A 22,247-nucleotide genomic window follows, 5' to 3' on the forward strand; every position below is an offset into this window, starting at 1 on the left:
CAAGAAGTACAGGACCCAATTGCACAGGGTGGGGTTCAGACCCAGGGCCTTGAGCTTAATGATTCGTTTGGAGGGTACTATGGTAATGAATTCAGAGCTATAGTCAATGAACAGCATTCTTACATAGGTATTCCTCTTGTCCAGATGGGATAGGGCAGTGTGCAGTGTGATGGCGATTGCATCGTCTGTTGACCTATTGGGGTGGTAAGCAAATTGAAGTGTGTCTAGGGTGACAGGTAAGGTGGAGGTGATATGATCCTTGACTAGTCTCTCAAAGCACTTCAGGATGACAGAAGTGAGTGCTATGGGGTGATAGTCATTTAGTTAAGTTACCTTTGCCTTCTTGGTAACAGGAACAGTGGTGGCCATCTTAAAGCATGTGGGGACAGCAGACTGGGATATGGAGAGATTGAATATGTCCGTAAACACACCAGTCAGCTGGTCTGTGCATGCTCTGAGGACGCAACTAGGGATGCCGTCTGAGCCGGCAGCATTGCAAGGGTTAACACGTTTAAATGTCTTACTCACGTCGGCCACGGAGAAGGAGAGCCCACAGTCCTTCGTAGCTGGCTACGTCGGTGGCACTGTGTTATCCTCAAAGTGGGCAAAGAACGTGTTTAGCTTGTCTGGTGTCCGCGACGTGGTTGGTTTTCCTTTTGTATTCCGTGATTGTCTGTAGACCTTGCCTTATCCATTTCGTGTTTGAGCCTTTGAATTGCGACTCCACTTTGCCTTGATACTGACGTTTGCCTGTTTGATTGCCTTGCAGAGGGATTGACTACTCTGTTTGTATTCTGCCACCTTGCCATGGTTAAATGCGGTGGTTCGTGCCTTCAGTTTTGCGCGAATGCTGCCATCTATCCACGGCTTCTGGCTAGGTTTTAATAATCACAGTGGGTACAAAATCTCCTATAAACCTCTTGAGAAACTCAGTACCGGAGCACCAAGTCTAGGACCAAAAGGCTCCTTAACAGCTTCGACCACCAAGTCATAAGACTGCTGAACAATTAATCAAATGGCCACCGGACTATTTACATTGACCTCCCCCTTCCATTTGTTTGTACACTGCTGCTACTCGCTGTTTATTATCTATGCATAGCCCCTACCTACATATGTAAATGACCTCAAATAACCTATACCCTGACTCTGTACCTGTAACCCTTGTATATAACCTCGTTATTGTTATTTTATTGTGTTACTTTTTATAATTATTTACTTTATTTTATTTTGTCAATATTTTCTTAACTCTTCTTGAACTGCACTGTTGGTGAATGGCTTGTAAGTAAGCATTTCACGGTAAGGTCTACACTTGTTGTATTCGGCGCAAGTGACAAATAAAGTTTGATTTGATTTGAACACCTCCATATTATTCTCAGAAGCTACATAATCAAAAACATCTTGAAGTGTGAATTCTGATTGGTCAGACCAATGTTTAATAGTCCTTAGCATGGGTATTTCCTGTTTGAATTTCTGCCTATGGGAAGAGAGGAGCAAAATGGAGTCGTGGTCAGATTTGCCGAAAGGAGGGCGAGGGAGGGCCTTCTATGCATCCCGGAAGTTAGAGTAACAATGGTCCAGTTTTTTTCCACTGGACCACTGGACCATTGTGCAGCCTCAGGATATATGGCTTCCAGTTTCATGTCATTAGAATAGATTGAAAGAAGTAAGGGGCCTAGACAGCTGCCCTGGGGAATTCCTGATTCTACCTGGATTATGTTGGCGAGGCTTCCATTACAGAACACCCTCTGTGTTCTTCATTTTGTCTAGGTTACCTGGGGCGGCAGGTAGCCTAGTGGTTAGACCATTGGGCCAGTAACTGAATGTTTGCTAGATTGAATCTCTTTTTATTTTATTTCACCTTTATTTAACCAGGAAGGCCAGTTGAGAACAAGTTCTTATTTACAACTGCGACCTGACCAAGATGTAGCAAAGCAGTGCGACACAAACAACACAGAGTTACACATGGGATAAACAAACGTACAGTCACTAACACAATAGAGATGTCTATATACAGTGTGTGCAAATGTATGGCAATAAATAGGCCAAATAATTATAATTTAGCAATTAAACACTGGAGTGATAGATGTGCAGAAGATGAACGTGCGAGTAGGGATACTGGGGTGCAAAGGACCAAAAAATAAATATCAATATGGAGATGAGGTAGTTGGGTGGGCTATTGATAGGTGAGGATTGTCTGTTAATTGAATGAATAGAATATTCCGCCCTGAAACATATAATTGTTTGGAATTGATTAGAATGTATGAAATCATAATCAATAAATGTGTAGTCCTAGTCAGAATTAGGGTAAAACAATATGCCTTTATGGTATTTTAAACACAGACTGTCTGAGCTTGATGCCGACCTGACTAGAGATTTGGGAGAGAACGGGGAGTACGTCTCAAGGACAATGTCACTATCTCTGTCGGCTGGGAAGTGAGAAGGACAGTGTGTGCGTAGCAGGAGATGTGTGTGCGTATGTTTGTGTGTATGTGTGTGCGTCTGTTTATGTGTATGTGTGTGCGTATGTTTGTGTGTATGTGTGTGCGTATGTTTGTGTGTATGCGTGGGTGTGAGAAGTCAGTATAAAATGAATTGTTTTGTATTCTTGACTTTAAAAGGTTCTCTGAATAAACTGTACTAACCTTTTGTATAAGCTGAGTCTTTGACTAATTATTATTATACCCATGGTCTTACAAACCTCGGGAATTGGTCAGAGCTAATGATTGATTGTTATTAACATTGGGATTGGAAATTCTCTTATCATCTATTTACAGATGGGCTGTGTACAGGTGCAATGATCGTTAAGCTGCTCTGACAGCTGATGCTTAAAGTTAGTGAGGGAGATATAAGATTCCAGCTTCAGTGATTTTTGCAATTTGTTCCAGTCATTGGCAGCAGAGAACTGGAAGGAAAGGCGGCCAAAGAAAGAGTTGGCTTTGGGGATGACCAGTGAAATATACCTGTTGGAGTGCGTGCTACGGGTGGGTGCTGCTATGGTGACCAGTGAGTGGAGATAAGGCGGGGCTTTACTTAGCAAAGACTTATAAATGACCTGGAGCCAGTGGGTTTGGTGACGAATATGAAGCGAGGGCCAGCCAACGAGAGCGTACAGGTCGCAGTGGTGGGTAGTATTTGGGGCTTTGGTGACAAAACGGATGTCACTGTGATAGACTACATCCAATTTGCTGAGTAGAGTGTTGGAGGCTATTTTGTAAATGACATCGCCAAAGTCAAGGATCGGTAGGATAGTCAGTTTTACGAGGGTACCATTGGCAGCATGAGTGAAGGATGCTTTCTTGTGAAATAGGAAGTCAGTTCTAGATTCAATTTTGGATTTGAGATGGTTAATGTGAGTCTGGAAGGAGAGTTTACAGTCTAACCAGACACCTAGGTATTTGTAGTTGTCCACATATTCTAAGTCAGAACCATCCAGAGTAGTGATGCTAGACGGGTGAGTTGAAGAGCATGCATTCAGTTTTACTTGCATTTAAGAGCAGTTGGAGGCAACGGAAGGAGTGTTGTACGGCATTGAATCTCGTCTGAAGGTTAGTTAACACAGTGTTCAAAGAAGGGCCGGAAGTATACAGAATGGTGTCGCCTGCGTAGAGGTGGATCAGAGAATCACCAGCAGCAAGAGTGACATCATTGATCTATACAGAGAAAAGAGTCGGCCCGAGAATTGAACCCTGTGGCACCCCCATAGAGTTTGCCAGAGGTCTGGACAACAAGCCCTCCGATTTGACACACTGAATTCTATCTGAGAAGTAGTTGGTGAACCAGTCGAGGCAGTCATTTGAGAAACCAAGTCTGTTGAGTCGGCCAATAAGAATACAGTGATCGACAGAGTCGAAAGCCTTGGCCGCACGGATGGCTACACACTATTATCTTTTATCGTTGGCGGTTCTGATATATCGTTTAGGACCTTGAGCGTGGCTGAGGAGCACCCATGACCAGCTCGGAAACCAGATTGCATAGCGGAGAAGGTACAGTGGGATTCGAAATGGTTGCTGATCTGTTTGTTAACTTGGCTTTCGAAGACTGTAGAAAAGCAGGGTAGGATAGATACAGGTCTGTAACAGTTTGGGTCTAGAGTGTCTCCCCCTTTGAAGAGGGGGATGACCGCAGCCCCTTTCCAATCTTTAGGGATCTCAGTCGATACGAAAGAGTTGAACAGGCCAATAATAGGAGTTGCAACAATTGCGGTGGATAATTTTAGAAACAGAGGGTCCAGATTGTCTATCCCAGCTTATTTGTAGGGGTCTAGATTTTGCAGCTCTTTCAGAACATCAGCTATCTGGATTTGGGTGAAGGAGAAATGGGCAGGCTTGGGCAAGTTGCTGTGGGGAGTGCAGAGCTGTTGACCGAGGTAGGGGTAGCCAGGTGGAAAGCATGGCCAGCCATAGAAAAATGCTTATTGAAATTCTCGATTATCGTAAATGTATCAGTGGTGACAGTGTTTCCTAGCCTCAGTGCAGTGGGCAGCTGGGAGGAGGTGCTCTTAGTCTCCATGGACTAAACAGGGTCCCGGAACGTTTTGTAGTTTGTATTACAGGATGCAAATTTCTGTTTGAAAAAGCTAACCTTTGCTTTCCTAACTGCCTGTGTATATTGGTTCCTAACTTCCCTGAAAAGTTGCATATCGCAGGGGCTATTCAACGCTAATGCAGTACGCCAAAGGATGTTTTTGTGCTAGTCAAGGGCAGTCAAATCTGGAGTGAACCAAGGGCTACAGTTGAAGTCAGAAGTTTACATACACTAGGTTGGAGTCATTAAAACTCATTTTTCAACCACTTCACAAATGTCTTGTTAACAAACTATAGTTTTGGAAAGTCGGCTAAGACATCTACTTTGTGCATGACACAAGTCAATTTTCCAACAATTGTTTAGACAGATTATTTCACTTATAACTCACTGTATCACAATTCCAGTGGGTTAGACGTTTACATACACTAAGTTGACTGTGCCTTTAAACAACTTGGAAAATTCCATACATTTTGTCATGGCTTCAGAAGCTTCTGATCAGCGAATTGACATAATTTGAGTCAATTGAAGGTGTACCTGCGGATGTATTTCAAGGACTACCTTCAAACTCAGTGCCTCTTTGCTTGACATCATGGGAAAATCAAAAGAAATCAGCCAAGACCTCAGAAAAAAAATTGTAGACCTACAAAACTCTGGTTCATCCTTGGGAGCAATTTCAAAAGGCCTGAAGGTACCACGTTCATCTGTACAAACAATAGTATGCAAGTATAAACACCTGCTCTAAAACTGCCATAAAAAGCCAGACTAGGGTTTGCAACTGCACATGGGGACAAAGATTGTACTTTTTGCAGAAATGTCCTCTGGTCTGATAGAACAAAAATAGAACAATTTGGCCATAATGACCATTGTTATGTTTGGACGAAAAAAGAGGGAGGCTTGCAAGCCGAAGAACACCATCCGATCCGTGAAGCACGGGGGTGGCAGCATCATGTTGTGGGGGTGCTTTGCTGCAGGAGGGCCTTGTGCACTTCACAAAATAGATGGCATCATGAGGAGGAAGAATTATGTGGATATAATGAAGCAACATCTCAAGACATCAATCAGGAAGTTAAAGCTTGGTCACAAGTGGGTCTTCCAAATGAACAATGACCCAAAGCATACTTCCAAAGTTGTGGAAAATGGCTTAAGGACAACAAAGTCAAGATATTGGAGTGGGCATCACAAAGCCTTGAACTTCCTATAGAGAATTTGTTGGCAGAACTGAAAAAGCATGTGTGAGCAAGGAGGCCCACAAATTTGACTCAGTTACACCAGCTCTGTCAGCTGGACGGCTACTCGAAACGTTTGACCCAAGTTAAACATTTTAAAGGCAATGCTACCAAATACTAATTGAGTGCATGTAAATTTCTGACCCACTGGGAATGTGATGAAATAAATAAAAGCTGAAATAAATCATTCTCTCTACTGTTTTTCTGACATTCCACATTTTTAAAATAAACTGGTGATCCTAACTGACCTAAGACAGAGAATTTTTACTAGGATCAAATGTCAGAAATTGTGAAAAACTGAGTTTAAATGTATTTGGCTAAGGTGTATGTAAACTTCCGACTTCAACTGTATATCTGTTCTTAGTTCTTTGTTCTAATGCCTGAGCTGACAAGGTAAAAATCTGTCGTTCTGCCTATGAACAAGGCAGTTTAACCCACTGTTCCTAGGCCGTCACTGTAAATAAGAATTTGTTCTTTACTGACTTGCCTAAAAAATTTAATTATCCCTGTAGGGGAACCCTTTTGGGTTCTACATAGAATCCTGTTGTAGAACCCTTTGTTTTGTCCCTGTAGGGCAGAGTTGGGCAACTGTCGGCCTGTGCAGATCAATTTCCAAAAAAGAAAAAGAAACAAAATTACATTTAGAAACTTACTTTTGAGAGTTAGAATAATATAATACACAAGGTGCAATTTCGAAATTTGGTTGAGCATCGGCAGTTTCCCTTTTTATGTTGGTCACTGACAATCACTCAGTCAGCCGACATCGGCTAAATAAATTACCGATCGGGGGACCCCCATTGATTTTGTTTTCACTCTACTCAGATATCATATTAACATGACAGATTTCAGGGCAAAATGTGTAGAATTTATGAAAATTTGCTTAAAAACTGTAAATATTTCTCTCCACCCTATGGCAAAATGTATAGACTTGCATGTAATGTTATAAAATTGCTGAATCTTCTCTCTGCCCCATGGAAAAATGTGTAGAATTGCAGGAAATTCATTCTAAAACTAAACATTTTTCTCTCTGCTTATGGCCCCCAAAAGGCTAGGACTGGCTCAGACTGCATGTGTGGGTATGGATGTGGGTTTGCAGACCCGTGAGCCACTGTGGCCCCTCAAGATGAGTTCAGACTTTTGGTGGCCCCCACCCCATCAAAGCTGCCCATCCCTGCTGTAGGGGAACCTTTTGACTTCTATTTAGAACCCTTTCACGAGGACCTCTCTGGTTCCAGGCAGAACCAATGACAGGTTCTAATGTTATACGATACTTCAGATCTGCTTATTATACATACTGTCCAAAATTACCTGTTATTTGACAGTAAGTTACCAGCTACGGAATTGCAGTGAAAATACAGAATTTTGACTGTTGAATTAAGGTTATTGTTGTTAAAGGATTTGTTGTTACATTCGCTGCACTTTGAAATGTAGGTGGGAGCAATGTGCTTTCGGAGGCTCATTCGCATATTTGGGGGCATGGCCTGAAATATGTTGTATTTCTGCAGACCATTAGTGGAAGTGTTGTACCATGTTGATGAATGTTGAGCACATCATTTGTGTATTCACAGTTCTATAATCTTCGTAAGAGCTTGTGAGAAGCAAGCGCAGCCCTGTTAAGAAGTTCCTGTGCATTTTCCAGTAACTTAGTTAACTGTGGTAAGTCACTGGAAAGTTCATGTTACATTTTTTCTAACTTACTGTCAGTAGTGATGGGAAACCAAGGCTTTCTGAAAGATTTTGTGCTGTCACCAAGTTGTGCTGAAACACAGTTAATTATGCATAGCTTTATTATCTGTTCACAATGCACATTCGTGACATCTGCTGGTCAGCAATAAATATCTCCACTGTTTCCATCACAACTTTGTGGCACAGCAGTGAGTCATTAACTTTGTTAGCCTAGGTTGGCAGGTAGCCTAGAAGTTGTGAGCATTGGGCCAGAAACTGAAAGGTTACTGGTTCAAATCCCCAAGCTGAATAGTTGAAAAACTTGCTGATGTGCCTTTTAGCAAGGCACTTAACTAATTGCTATGGATAAGAGCATCTGCTAAATGAGATGTAAATAATCAGTTGGAATACTAAGATTACATCATGCTTCCCATTTTTGCTTTCAAGTTTACAATTTTTCAAAAACTGAATCCATGTGTCAGAGTCATGTGTATAGGTGGCAGGGAAGTCCGGCGCAGGAGAATCCAACTGAGTGTAATGGAGTTATCTAATAACAATAAACGAAACATACTCCAAACACTAAATGTAACAATAAACAACGTGGGTACGAGGACCCGTCACGCACCAACACAACACTGAATAACAAACTATCTCTGACAAAGACATGAGGGGAAACAGAGGGTTAAATACATAACAGGTAATGAATGGGATTGAAACCAGGTGTGTAGGAAGACAAGACAAAACCAATGGAAAATGAAAAATGGATCAATGATGGCTAGAAGACCGGTGACGTCGACTGCCGAGCACCGCCCGAACAAGGAGAGGCTTCGACTTCGGCAGAAGTCGTGACACCATGGCATTATTTAGGATGCTTAAGACAGAATCGTATACTATACTAAATAAAACAAATTATTTGAACAACAGTGCAGAAAGTGTGCTTTCACAAAATAATGTCTTCAATGGGACTGAACCTCATACCCTCACCTCCTTATGTTCCCTGCTCTAAGCTACCGGCCTAACTATATTTGTAAGTACGGTGTTCAGTAAAGGTCAGTGTTTGAAAGCTGCTTAGAATCGAAGAAAGCACAGGAGCCACTGCATAATCAGTGGGATCTCGCATTTTGCAACACACAGTTTGAAAAGGCACATGATCAAATTAAGCTTCAGACAACATTGATGACATACTTCTGATAAAGTGATACACTCATCGGCACATTGCTTTGAAGTTAGCTGCTTAGAGATTTCGACACATGCCTTGGAGCTCCAGTATCAAATGTAACATCCATAACTGTCAGCTTGCTGCAAGCAGTTATTGTAAAATGCACAGTAACTTACTGTGGCTGATCTCTGTCATGCTCACTGACCTGACGGTGTGGCAGGAAGGTCAGTTTGCTGCCAACCAAGCGGTTGAGGCCACTTGAGTCTGGGTCCCACGTGTGCTCACCACAAAGGATGCTTAAAATAGCAGTGATGGGGAAATTAAGCATCCTGAAGCATTGAGGCTTTCCAGGCAATTGTGTCAATAATAGGTTAATTACTCTAGGCTTTAATCAACACAGGCTACACTAGTGCCACCTGCTGGTAAAAATAATTTAGGGCAGCCAAATTATTATAGATGAAGTCCCAAAAGCTGTAGCGTGTGCGCAAAGTAGCCTTTTTGTATTCTACCGAAACCAATACCAAACCAATTTACCACTATACTTGATTATCTGTAAGAATATACCTTGAAAGAAACCGACAAGCAACATGTGAGTTCTAAGTGTGCCTCTGAAAGTACCTTATGTGTACCTTTGACCATTTTGTACAGTAACCATACAGTAATTTCCAGTGTGGATATAGTTTTTTTGGAATAAAGATGTAGCTGCTGGAACTGCTGAAACATTAATGCACTTCCGCCCAAATGCTTGCAAATTCAAATCATCAAGGAATTTATACCAGTGGTTCTTTTAACCTGGGTTCGATCGAACCCCAGGGGTTCGGTGAGTCAGTCTCAGGGGTTCGGCGGAGGTCAAGACACACATCCGACTCATATGATTCGTGATGACACGCCCCGCTTGGCCATCATTGGCTGCAGGTGATCACGCTACATCGCTTGGCCTATCTGTGCTGCAGGGAATTTGGTGCGCTCAGTAGTCGACTTGTGACTGTTGTGATGGTACGTCTTGTGATTTCTTTCTTAATATTTTAATCCCTTCATACTTATTATGTAGAGCAAAAAAAGAATGTGTTCGGACGAATATGTACAATATAAATTCACATGTATAACGGAACGTGATGGGAGTCAGCGTCCTAACTGCATGATTTACAATGCCAAGTTGAGCAATTCTCGTCTAGCAGCGGCAAAACTAAGAGAACACTTCTGCATGGACATGGAAAATACAAGAACACAACGCTTGCTGAATTCAAGGTGAAGAGAGCCAGATTCGATGAAAAGGCTACTCTGCCTGTTCTCGGCTTTGTACCCATCAACAAACCGATCCTCACAGCATCGTACGAAGTTGCTTACCTGATTGCAAAGCAGGGCAAACCACACACCATTGGTGAAACACTCATAAAACCAGCTATGTTGAAGATGGTGAATATCATGCTGGGAAAAGAGGCTGAAGTTAAGTTATCCCAAATTCCTCTTTGAAATGACACCATCAGCGACAGAATAGAGGACATGAGCAAAGACATCTTGGCTCAAGTAGTTGCAGATCTGATTTCAAGCCTGGCAAAATTCAGCCTTCAACTCGACGAGACCACAGACGTTTCCAATCTAAGCCAGCTTGCTGTATTCGTGCACTATGTGAAAGACGACTTGATAAAGAAAGATTTTTTATTTTGTAAGCCTCTTACAACAACAACTAAGGCAGCCGATGTGAAGAAACTTGTGGATGACTTCTTCAAAGACAACAATCTTTCGTGGGATATGGTTTCTGCAGTTTGTTCGGACGGAGCTCCAGTCATGCTGGGAAGAAAGTCTGGTTTTGGTGTGCTAGTGAAAGCCGATGCACCACACATCATTGTTACGCATTGTATTCTGCACAGGCATGCGTTGGCAACAAAAACCTTGCCTCCAAAACTGTCAGAAGTATTAAAAATTGTAGTGGAATGCGTGAACTATGTGCGAACTAGTGCTCTGAGGCCCCGCATCTTCAGTGAGCTGTGTAAGGAAATGGGCTCTGAATTCGAGGTACTTCTGTACCATTCTAACTTTCGGTGTTTATCCCGGGGACAGGTGCTGAATCGTGTTCTTGCCGTGCGTGTGGAATTAGCCCTGTTTTTGCAAGAGCACCAACATTGTCATGCAGATTGCTTCAAGAATTCTGAGTTCATTCTCATTTTAGCATACATGGCTGATATCTTCGCAGCTCTCAATCATCTCAATCAAAAGATGCAGGGCGGTGGAGTCAACATCATCGAAGCGGAGGAAAACCTGAAGGCTTTTCAAAAAAAGCTACCGTTATGGAAACGACGAACAGAGAACAATAACTTCGCAAACTTTCCCCTGTTGGACGACTGTAAGATCAAAGATGTATCTGGAATCGGAGACATTTCTGTACCCGGTGAACTGAAGCAAGCAATTGACACGCACTTAGATGAACTTGCAAAGTCTCTCGATGGATACTTCCCTACAAGAGAGTCATATCCAGCATGGGTGAGAAAGCCGTTCACGTGTTGAGACAGATGTCAATGATGAATACCTCGATGAAATCATTGAAATTCAGCAGAGCCAGGTTCAACAGCAACTCTTCAGAACAACAACGCTTTCAACGTTTTGGTGTCAACAAATGGTAACGTACCCTGTTATTGCTAAGAAAGCTCTGGAGATTTTCATACCGTTTGTTACAACATATCTTTGCGAGCAATCCTTTGAGGATGCTGGACATAAAAACGAAGAAAAGGAACAGACTTTGTTGTGAAAATGACATGAGAATGGCACTTGCCAAGCTGAAGCCGTGCATTTCTGAACTGGTCTCTGAAAGGCAACAGCAGAAGTCACACTGATTTGCAGTAAATATTCATTATTATGTTTTTGTTTTTGTGTGAAAATCATGTTTTGATGATTTTGTTCTTTGAACACAGTGATGTTGATGCACGGTTCATTTTGTGCACCAGTAAAATATATACCTATGTTTTGAGTTAATAAAATAATATTTTATTTTTCCAATTAAGAAGGGTTCGGTGAATGCGCATATGAAACTGGTGGGGTTCAGTACCTCCAACAAGGTTAAGAACCACTGATTTATACACACTTTACATCAATGGTCACCAACCGTGTTCAACTGGTCAATCTCCATGGCGTTCCTTGTTGATCACCAAACATTTCTGTAAAAACACAACGATAAAGCCTAGCATTCATGTTTTTTAAAATCCGTTTTCCACTGTTGGTGGTAGGTGCACTTGATTCAGCCGCCCTAGCTCCGGGAAGGCAAAGTCTTCTAATTTTCAACAATTTCACGTGTCCGAAGGTAGAACTCCTTCCACCCAGCAAGCCCAGAGAGCAAATCAAGTGCAACTATAGGCCTACCGCTGGCCAATCAGATGGCTCAGTTCACTGTGTCTGCAAGTTTCCTCGCACAATAGACTGTAAAGAATTAGCCTCAAATGCACAGAAAAGTTAATAATGTGAGATTTCAAAACGTTTAAAACCATAGAGAGAGACTCAACGAATACGGCAAAGAACTGCTGTTTTTATGAGTAAGTTCATGTTTAAATTGTTATTCAGCACTGTCAACACTTTAACACTTTTCTATGCCAAAAAATGCACATTCTCCCTATTTCCACTCACGCTACAACCAGCACTGCAGCTGCAATGAATGAATAGAGCAAAGCGTTTCGATAAGCTTGTGTCTTTTTTTTTATATAAAAGAATATTTTACTTTCTCTGTTCATAGGAGTAACAACATGAATTGGTGCATGAGGCAGAAGTAATGCAGTGCGACTTAAGTTTCACCATCAGCTGGAAGACTGTGTCCCCTTTTCTCAGCAGAGGAAGGGAGAGAGGAGGGATGGTGAGTCGGTTGAGAGGCAGCCTTACTGCTGCTTTCTCCCCTCAGACTGACCATCAAATGCAGGCCATCAGCCCAGTAAAAAAAAAAAATACATATTATGCTCACTCAGCTGTGCCTCACAAGTAATACTACAAATTATATATTAACAGTGTGATCATATACCAAACATGTTGAAATATAATTTCTAAATGGTCAGAGAAGAACAATATTGGCACGGCAATTCAAGCATAGCCAATATGCAGTGGTAATATATTGGGCGTACTGCACAAAACTCATTGCTACAGAATTGTTTTTAATTGGTTAATGTTGCATAGGCTTATGTTTTTTAAATTATGTTTAAAAAAAATCTGAGCAGTGTATCTCAGTTTACATTTTGACTCAGTAAGTGATCTTGACTCAAAATAGGTTGGTGACCACTGGTCGAGCTGGTCTGCAAAACCACACCTCATCATTATCATACTTCCCAGCATGCTCTATTGCAGTTCGATTTTTTGAATTGTTTGTTTCAATATCTGTATTTTTGCATGTGCATTGATTGATTAATGAATGAATTAATCTTATGCTACACAAAGATAAATCACATACATGTTTTGTTAGTTGGATTTATTGCACCCTGAAATGGTTGTTCCAGTTTAAATATATATATTTTTTTTATTTTAATATTTGTTTTTGTTTTTAATTATTAGTATTATTATGAATATTTTTTAAATACATTTTTGTTTTCTTTATATATATTTTTAAATAGTTGATCTTTCAGATCCTGGAAGTCATTTCAGAATGCAAACCAGCAAGACGTTGATGTTGACCAGTGTATGCTGTAGTAATTCAAAGTTTGGATATTTTTACTGACTTGGATATTTTCGGCTTGTTCAATCAAAATAACAACTTTTTTGGGGTGATACGGCTTCTGCAAAAGTAAGGGCATTCATACTTTGTGCGCTTCGCGGAGCAGTGCAGAGTTGTTAAGCAGAGCTGTTGTGAAGGAAGTGAGTTTGTGTGTATACAGGACCTCCGCAATTGCATCACACCCTTCATACAGAATCTCTGACCACATTTTGGGATCAACCTTAAATTGGCTCCTATTGTGATAGACTTTAAACAATGTACATTTGTTGATTGCTAGGTATACACATACCATTTTTTATTGATACATTTGAAATTAGGTCTAGTTGTGGCAGCAACCGGACTAGATTGTGAACGACTCTTTGCGGAATGCATTGCTTGACTGCATTGAGGGTGTTAAGTAGCCTGACGACTCAAACTAAATTATTCTGCTGCGTCTGTGGGCGCAGCATAGCGTTTGAACGGAGAAAGGAGTCTGGGTAGCCACGCAAGGTGATTCGCACAGTCCTTCACTAATTGCAGTCCACCAAAGGATTTGTTCTCGAGTTTGAGTTTGTTGAGCAGAGGCTGTGTAATGTTTTGGTTCTACAAAGCTGTGTCACACCCTCCTTACGGAGTTTCAAACCACATTTTTGTATCAAACCTAAATTGGCCCTTAAAGGCCAATCCGACAACTGCATTGGCCGTGTAGCATTTAGCAAGATGGTATGACCTCTGCAGAAGTCAGGGCATTCATACTTCTTGAGCTTCTCAGAGCAGCACAGTGCTGTTGTGATGTAATTTGTCAAGGAAGTGAGTTTGTGTTTATATCTCCCGCCCTCACCTACTGTCAACCAATCATGTCTATTGGTATAAAGCATACAAGCATAAATTGGCTTTCAATCCTGCTGTAGGACTCATTGCAGCCTGCACTAGCAGGTCAAACGAACGACTAAAATTAATGACTTGACTTTTTTTTTAAAATCATGACTCTAGTTAAAATCTTCAGCAGGGACCACTCTCTCAATCCTCCCCTCTCTTCAGTACCCCATGGGTTACTGTATCTGTTTCTTAAAGCTATCTGTGTTCATTATGATCATCAACTAGGTGGTGCACCTGCTGTGTGCCCGGCCATCTTACAGCCTTGTCCTTGAGCCTGCCTGCCTGCAATTCTGGAGGTGCATGCTGGAGAGGAGGGCAGAATGTCGGGCCCTGGGCAGGGCTGGTGGCCAAGTAGTACCTACCCCTACAGACAGCCACCCCTTGTCTTACCAGAGGCAGCTGTTATGTCTTGCCGATGCATGGAAAATCCAGCCAACTGTTTATTATACATGTCGTCGTTCAGCCACGACAAGGTGAAACATAAGATATTACTGTTTTTAATGTCCCGTTGGTAGGATATTCTTCAACAGAGCTCACCCAGTTTATCTGCGTTTTCTTCATGTGAATGATGGGGATTTGAGCCTTTCCTGATATCCAGAAGCTCTTTTCGGTCATAAGAGACGGTGGCAGAAACATTATGTACAAAATAAGTTACAAACAATTTGAAAAAAAAACACAAAATAGCACAATTGGTTAGGAGCCCGTAAAACGGCAGCCATCTCCTGCGGTGCCATTATCTTGCCGTCACTGTCACAAAACCACACCTGTCCTTAAATCCCACCTGCGTTAACAGTTCAGAGCGAGATGGTGTCTAGGTTATATAGAAATAAAGAGACTCAAATTGAAAATCATATAACAAAATAGGTGTAGATTACAACATGCATGAAGGCTGCATAGGATTTATAGTACTAATGCTACTCTGTGCATCCAATGGCAATATCCGTGATGGGTATAATACCGGGAGCCGCTTGCTGAATTGACAGCTCCAACACAGTTACACCTCCAACATCGCCTTAATAAAAACAATAAGACTGCTCTGCAGTTGTTGGTATTGCAGGATAAGGCAGATCGGATTGAATCTAGATCTGCCAGGAAATTGCTAAGCTCCTAAAGCTTGTTCCCCGGATCTCAACATTTGGGCCCTCCTGAATTGACTAAAATGTAATAGAATTTACCATACGTATGATATGAACATATGGGAATGGGATACCTTAATCTGTCATGGGCTACTCTGTCTCTCTTTGATGACTGACAGGTGCGGCAGGTAGCCTAGCAGTTAAGAACGCTGGGCCAGTAACCAAAAGCTTGCTATTTCAAATCCCGAGCTGACTAGCTGGTAAAAATCTGTCAATCTGTTCTTGAGCAAGGCACTTAAACCTATTGCTACAGGGTCGCCGTCAATAATTGCTAATCCCTCTGGTTGTGACCCTACTCTCAGCGGGTGTCTGAGTGGGATATGCAACAAACACATTTCCATTTCACACCACACACACTTGTACAGGTTAGACACTTGTACATATGTGAAACAAGACAGATATAAGAACCCTTGATTTGACAGGAGGAGCTGAACAGCAGTGAGTGGCCTGGGCTCTACTGGTCACAGTCAGATCCACACATACTTAGCTCTCTACTGAGGACCTGGATGGAGAAACTCAAGGTAAGAGAGATCAGATAAAGAACCACAATTTGACTACAGAGATAAAATGTCACTAAATTGCAACTGATAGCTCTCTCCTACTCTCTCTATCTCCCTGTTTCGTTCTCTCTGCAGGAGCCAGTTCTGAGTGCCAAGGACGTAGAGGTTGACCTCAGTATCTCAGAACATGAACCATCTCTGTGTGCTGATGCAGGTGAGATCCAGTCAGACCATATACCCACGTTTAATCATATCATGGCTTACTTTAGGATCTTCAACCTCCTCTTATGTTCATCAAAGATGTTGAAAGCATCAGCAACTAGCGTGTGTGGTCCCAGCAGCCTCACATCATGTCCTGATTACTGGGCTATGTGGGTCAGGTTACCAGCCTGTGTCCTCAGAGAAAGGAGGCCGTTCTACGACGCCTGATATGAGCATTCACCAAGGTGAGAAAGAGAGATAGTAGTGCTTGATGACATCTAACTATTGTTCTGTGTCCAATAACGCCCTCTAGAGGAGATAGCGAGCAATGCAGCCCATGTCCAGCATCAAACAAACATTCCATAACCAGAACTCCTTCATACGGACAATAGACTACACAGCAAACTGCTCAAGAGGAGGTAATAAACTATTGAGTGGTTGATGGGTTAATCAGTTGTACAAACTTAACACACCTTCTGTATGAAGGGTCAAAGGTTTAAGTTTCCATTGTTTTCTTTTCTATGATTAGGGGCAGTAGGCTCTTAACTATGGTTGTGGAGCTTGGATAGAGTGTAGATGCTAGGAACAGGTAAGCACGGCCATGCTCCTGATACTGGTGGTTAAATGTACAGTATACTCTGTCTTTACAGTGCATAATGCAAATATGTGTACATTAAACCTAATCCTTGTGTGTTTTATTTGAGTTATTTTTACAATATTTAGTTGGTGGGGGGAGCAGTATTACACTTTTAAAAGTGCAAAGCCTCTCTTGTGATACAGAATTATGTCCTAACGTCTAAAATACCACTAGATGGCATTATCACCTAACCATGAACTACATACTGTACATAGAAACCTGTGATTTGAAAGACCATACATTTTATTAAACAAACAAACAAACAAACAATATCCATAGAAAGAGTACAATCTTCACTTGTATCAGTCCGGTGTGGTAACAACTGATTAAGCCAGTACTTATGGCACTTCAACATGATACCTTCTCCCACGTGTTACTACTTAGTCAATTCTCTTCATCCCCATTGGAACATAATGCCATAATGAGCTCCTTCCACATCTTCCTGTGGAACTATGGGTGCATAATCCCAAAAGTACAAACTGGCTTCCTCTCCTTGTCTCCTTCCCTTTATCTGCACATATTGTGTTCATCTATCCTGCCTTTTTATATTAGTGGAGATGAGGAGAGGGACTAGACGTTGTCTGCCTGCCACTCAGCTTCCTTCAACAATACTAAAAGTCCTAATCAGAGGCAGTTCTAGAATCTTCAAAGCTACTCAAACATTCTTCAGCAGTAAAGGGTTTGTAACAACAGAAGCCATTTGTTTCTGGCTAATGGCCAAGGTTTGTGAGTTGTACGATGCACCAGGCACATACCAAAGGTGTCAAAAACACACAGAATTCGAACATACTGTACTGAATATCTCACAAAACAGGTCACTCCACCGGAAAAAATAAACTCCATCACGCGATTCAAGTTTCAGTTAAACCCACAGAACATCAAGTGCAAGACTGCATCTCAATGCTCTTTAACAGCTTCCTGTCCATCAACTATCTGAAACTACAGGATTGGTTGGATGATGGAAGGTAAGGGAAGGAAGCCACTGTAGAACACCGAGACACTCCCATCCCTGAAATGAAACACTGACATATGCACTTTGGTCCTCACGGCAGACCATACATAAAGGCTATAGATCTTGGAAATCATGTGTTTGATTTATTTGATACCATTCCCCTTATTCCACTCCAGCCATTACCACGAGCCTGTCTTCCCCAATTAAGGTGCCACCAACCTCCTGTACATTCATCCATAGAGTCTGTTTCCTGTTCAGAACCCTCTCTGTGCTCCTGATCCATGGTCCAACGGTGGTAAAGCAGCTTTTTTACATTGAATATAAAAGTCACTTTTCTCTTTCAGCTGAAACAGGGACTCTAGAGACAGTGTCCCACTCTGCCCCCCTGTGTCACTGTGTTCTCCCTGCTGTCACTCGAACATGGTATGTGCCAGACCAGTCTGCCTGAAGGTCTCGGCCACCTGTCTGGAGTGCTGGATCTTGGCGGACAGGGCCTCCAACATGTCATTCTGGTCCACAGCCGTGGCCGTGTGGTAGATAAATGTCCCCAAGGACTCAAGACCCCTCATCCCCAGGTTCACCCCACAACCTGGTCGGAGGAGAGGGGGGCGGGGGGAGATACATTTTATCAGTGCTGTGAGTTGAATATCTATCAAACATAGTGAGAAGATGAATCTGAAATCATGAGGTCTTGGGAGAGATGTTATATCATACTCTTATCAAAGATACTGAAAATATGAGCGATAAAACACATCAAAAGGCGTTATTAATTTCATAAACCCCTCATTAATAAAAACGGTTACACGTAGCCTGAAAGACACTGAAGGGTACTCTAAAAGATGTTGAAATGTTGTAAAGTAAAAAGCAACCTCAGAGAGATGGAGAAATTGATTTTCAGAGGCTAAAATGGCATTCAGTACAGTAGTGAGTCACAACCCTTCATCTCATCCATCCATTTCTCTCTCCTTCTCAAGTGTCTTCATGCTCTAAAAATAGGGGCCCCTTGACAACAAGGGTGATTTATTTTACCTATGGGAAAAACAAGCACTCTGTTGATGATGATGATGATGAAGTCAAGGAGTTACACATACCTGCCTTAGTGATACCACAGAAGTTGAGCACTGCGACAAGTGAGGCCAGAACTTTTTTGTGTACCAATGTAAGCTGATGACAGGGCGTTTGCGTGTACCTGTGTCGAAGTTGAGCACCCGTACCGCCTCCCCCTCCACGGTCACAGACACATTGTCTCCCTCTATGTAGGCGGCACTGACTCTCCGGTGAGACAGCTGGATGTCAAATAGACGTCTACTGCACTGCATGCGGTGCAGTGTCAGGTCGTTGAGACGGGGCTCGATGTCGGTCTTATACGCATTAAACGACTGGTGGAAGATGTTCTTCATGATCTGGAGGGAGAGGAAACCAGAGATGAGTCATGGAACAGAATGTGTTTTTTAGGCTCGCCCCTAATTTATGTGTGCACCTGTTACCTGGAGTGGCATGGCAAAAAGTCCAGGAACAAAGGACAATGCCCAAGGACTAGTCAGCCCTTCGCCTTTCTGAGTGGTCAAAATGTTTCTCTCTGGTACAGTATCCAGAGACTGACTATTGAATATGAGTAATACTATAGTATCCATCTCTGGTATCTATCTGAAAGTTGTTCACTGAGGATAACTCTGATGCTCTCTACAGTATATTGATGTATGATCTCTGTGGTTACTTGTATCTGTACAGGGTGAACTCTGAATTAATATATGCAAAAACATTTTGTGCTCCTCTCAGGAATTCTGTCTTATTTACACTGGTCTCATCCCCCACACAAGCCTGTAAATGATGTGACACCCCATGGAGATTGGGCCTTGGTGGTCAGGTTGCACTGTAAACTTGGTATTGTTTGATTGGTCAATGGTGGTTGGTTTTGGGTTGAAAAGTTACACACTACAGTTTTATAGTCAAACAGAAACACCACCCACCAAGCCAGCCAAGGGCTGGATAAAGAAATCTGGTGTGGCCAAGACAAAGACAAAGCAACTGAAGATCCTCTTAGAGAAAAAGAGGGACCTGAGTGACTGTAACTGACAGCCCAAGTTGTCAGTGCAAAACCATGTTAGCTCATGGGCTCAGATTTGTTGCTCAAACCAAGAGCACAGCCCAGTGAGCAACCTCTGCTATACAAACAAACTGCGATACCTACCAGAGTCAATTGTACAGGAATATAATCAGGACATTTTAATCTTATCCATTGATGTTCTGGAAGACAGTGAAACTTGAAAAAGAACAGTAGAAAACACATCTCTGACCCTCCTCTGACGTCTGCTCTGTTATCACGTCGATTGTAAAACGATTACAGCCATGAAATGAATGATTCCCCCTTCTTCCTTTCTCTCTCTTCTACTCTCTTCCTCTCTCTCTCTCTGTGACACTGCTGTGCTCTCCACTCATCTGTCCTTCGGCCCACACCAGGACAGTCATCCGTAACCAAGTAACAGCATACGTGTGTGTGTTCTACATGGAATAAAATAAGGGTTCTCTTATGGGGACAGCCAAAGAACCCTTTTGTAACCCTTTTTTCTAAGAGTGTACAGATGGCCCCTCCAGCCACACACACACACACACACACACACACACACACACACACACACACACACACACACACACACACACACACACACACACACACACACACACAGAGGGCTTTGCTCTATATACTCAACAGACTAACACAGTGTGGTCAGGGGTGTGGAAGAAAGGTGTGAGGTAAGTAGGTGTAAAAAGCGACTCTGTGGTCAGGGTTATTATTAGAAATACAGTACATTAGTCTGGCCAAGCAGGGAGCCAAGGCTCATACACACATGCATGGAAGGGCACAGAAAACATACTGTGATCACAGCATTCATTATTCGATGATTGATTGATTCATTTTCTGTCCATTTGTTTTCTAAACCTCAGTTTATTTCTGTTGGTAAGCAGACTGTGGCAAGCCTGAAGAATAGGTCTTAGCTCTAGGTAATGGTCCCATCCAAGGTCCTAGGGAAATGTGCAGGGAATTGGTATGGAACGGATGCTCTGTGCTGTCATCAGAAATAGACAGTGCCTGCTCGGGTCTTTACCGAGGAGTTAGCTGTGTGTCGGAGGAAGCGGACCATCTTGGTGTCTGAGGCGGGGCAGACCAGAGCCATGTAGCGGTTCCGGAAGGTTCCGTAGATCTTCAGGTGGAACCCTGGCTTGACGGCAGAGCTTTTCGGCTCCCTGAGAGCCTCCACTCCGTACGCAGACAAGTCGAAGAACAGGCTGTGGGCTCGGATCTCTGGGGTGGGCACCTGGAGATGAAAAGGAGAGGGATGTCAGTGTGTGTGTGTGTGTGTGTGTGTGTGTGTGTAAGTAAGAGATATAGAGGAAGAGAGAGAGGGAGCAACAGATGGATTTAATTTAGAATAATTTAGAGTGCTGAGAGAAGAGATTACTGTCATCATCAGTATAGAAATAACATAAAACTACTTAGGGAGAACTGTTAAAAAACCTTCATAGATTCAATGATATGTTCTTATCCTGTAAAACTGTTTAAACCATGTCATCGTTGAATACTCGTTTCTGAATGGTGTGAAGGGCATTATAGAGCAAGCATTATTTCCCTATAACGCACAGTATAACAGCACGGTATAATTCAATGGTTATACTCACAGTATACCAAACATTAGGAACACCTTCCCAATTTCGAATTGCCTTCGATGGCCACTGGCACACTGGCGAAGTGTGCGCTTTATCGCTGAAACCCGGTTTCAACTGTACCAGGCAGATGGCAGACAGCATGTACGGTGTCGTGTGGGAGAGCGGTTTTCTGATGTCAATGTTGTGAACAGAGTGCCCCACGTGGTGGAGGTGGGGTTATGGTCTGGGCAGGCATAAGCCACGGACAACGAGCACAGTTGCATTTTATCAATGGCAATTTGAATGCACGAGATCCTGAGGCCCATTGTCGTGTCATTCATCCTCCGCGGTCACCTCATGTTTCAGCATAAAGCACGGCCCCTTGTCGAAAGGATCTGTACACAATTCCTGGAAGCTGAAAATGTCCCAGTTCTTCCATGGCCTGCATTCTCACCCGACATGTCACCCGTTGAGCCTGTTTGGGATACTGTGCATCAACGTGTACGACAGTGTGTTCCAGTTCCCGCCAATATCCATAAACTTCGCAGAGCCATTGAAGAGGGATGGGACAACGTTCCACAGGCCATAATCAACAGCCTGATCAACTCTATGTGACAGAGATGTGTCGCGCTGCATGAGGCAAATGGTGGTCATACCAGATACTGACACGCCCCTACCTTAACCTGTCTAGGACTGGGGTTCCGCTCGCCAATAGCCAATGAAATTGCAGGGCACCAAATACAAATCAACAGAAATCTCATAAATCAAATTTCTCAAACATACGAGTATTAGGCACCATTTTAAAGATAACGTTCTCGTTAATCTAGCCACAGTGTCTGATTTCAAAAATGGTTTACAGCGAAAGCTCCGCATACGATTATGTTAGGTCACCACCAAGCCACAGAAAAAACACAGCCATTTTTCCAGCCAAAGAGAGAAGTCACAAAAAGCACAAATATGGATCAAATTAATCACTAACCTTTAATGACCTTCATCAGATGACACTCATATGACTTCATGTTACACAATACATGTATGTTTTGTTCGGTAAAGTTCATAT

At 42.5% G+C, this 22,247-nt stretch overlaps 1 protein-coding gene across 2 annotated transcripts in view; it reads right to left on the minus strand.

The window, feature by feature from the left end:
• Nucleotides 1-16,842: 16,842 nt before the first annotated feature.
• Nucleotides 16,843-22,247, minus strand: part of si:dkey-234i14.6 (uncharacterized) — a 47,080-nt gene continuing 41,675 nt past the window's right edge. For both annotated transcript variants that reach the window (XM_035789553.2, XM_052465883.1), the window contains 3 exons: nucleotides 20,650-20,859; nucleotides 18,732-18,945; nucleotides 16,843-18,131 (listed from right to left, as the gene is read on the minus strand). In XM_035789553.2, the coding sequence (XP_035645446.1) occupies nucleotides 17,953-18,131; nucleotides 18,732-18,945; nucleotides 20,650-20,859 (603 nt within the window). In that variant the 3' untranslated portion in view covers nucleotides 16,843-17,952. The remainder of the gene's footprint in view (nucleotides 18,132-18,731; nucleotides 18,946-20,649; nucleotides 20,860-22,247) is intronic.

Source organism: Oncorhynchus keta, chromosome 17 (assembly GCF_023373465.1).
Source record: "Oncorhynchus keta strain PuntledgeMale-10-30-2019 chromosome 17, Oket_V2, whole genome shotgun sequence".
In the NCBI taxonomy this organism is placed as follows: Eukaryota; Metazoa; Chordata; class Actinopteri; order Salmoniformes; family Salmonidae; genus Oncorhynchus; species Oncorhynchus keta.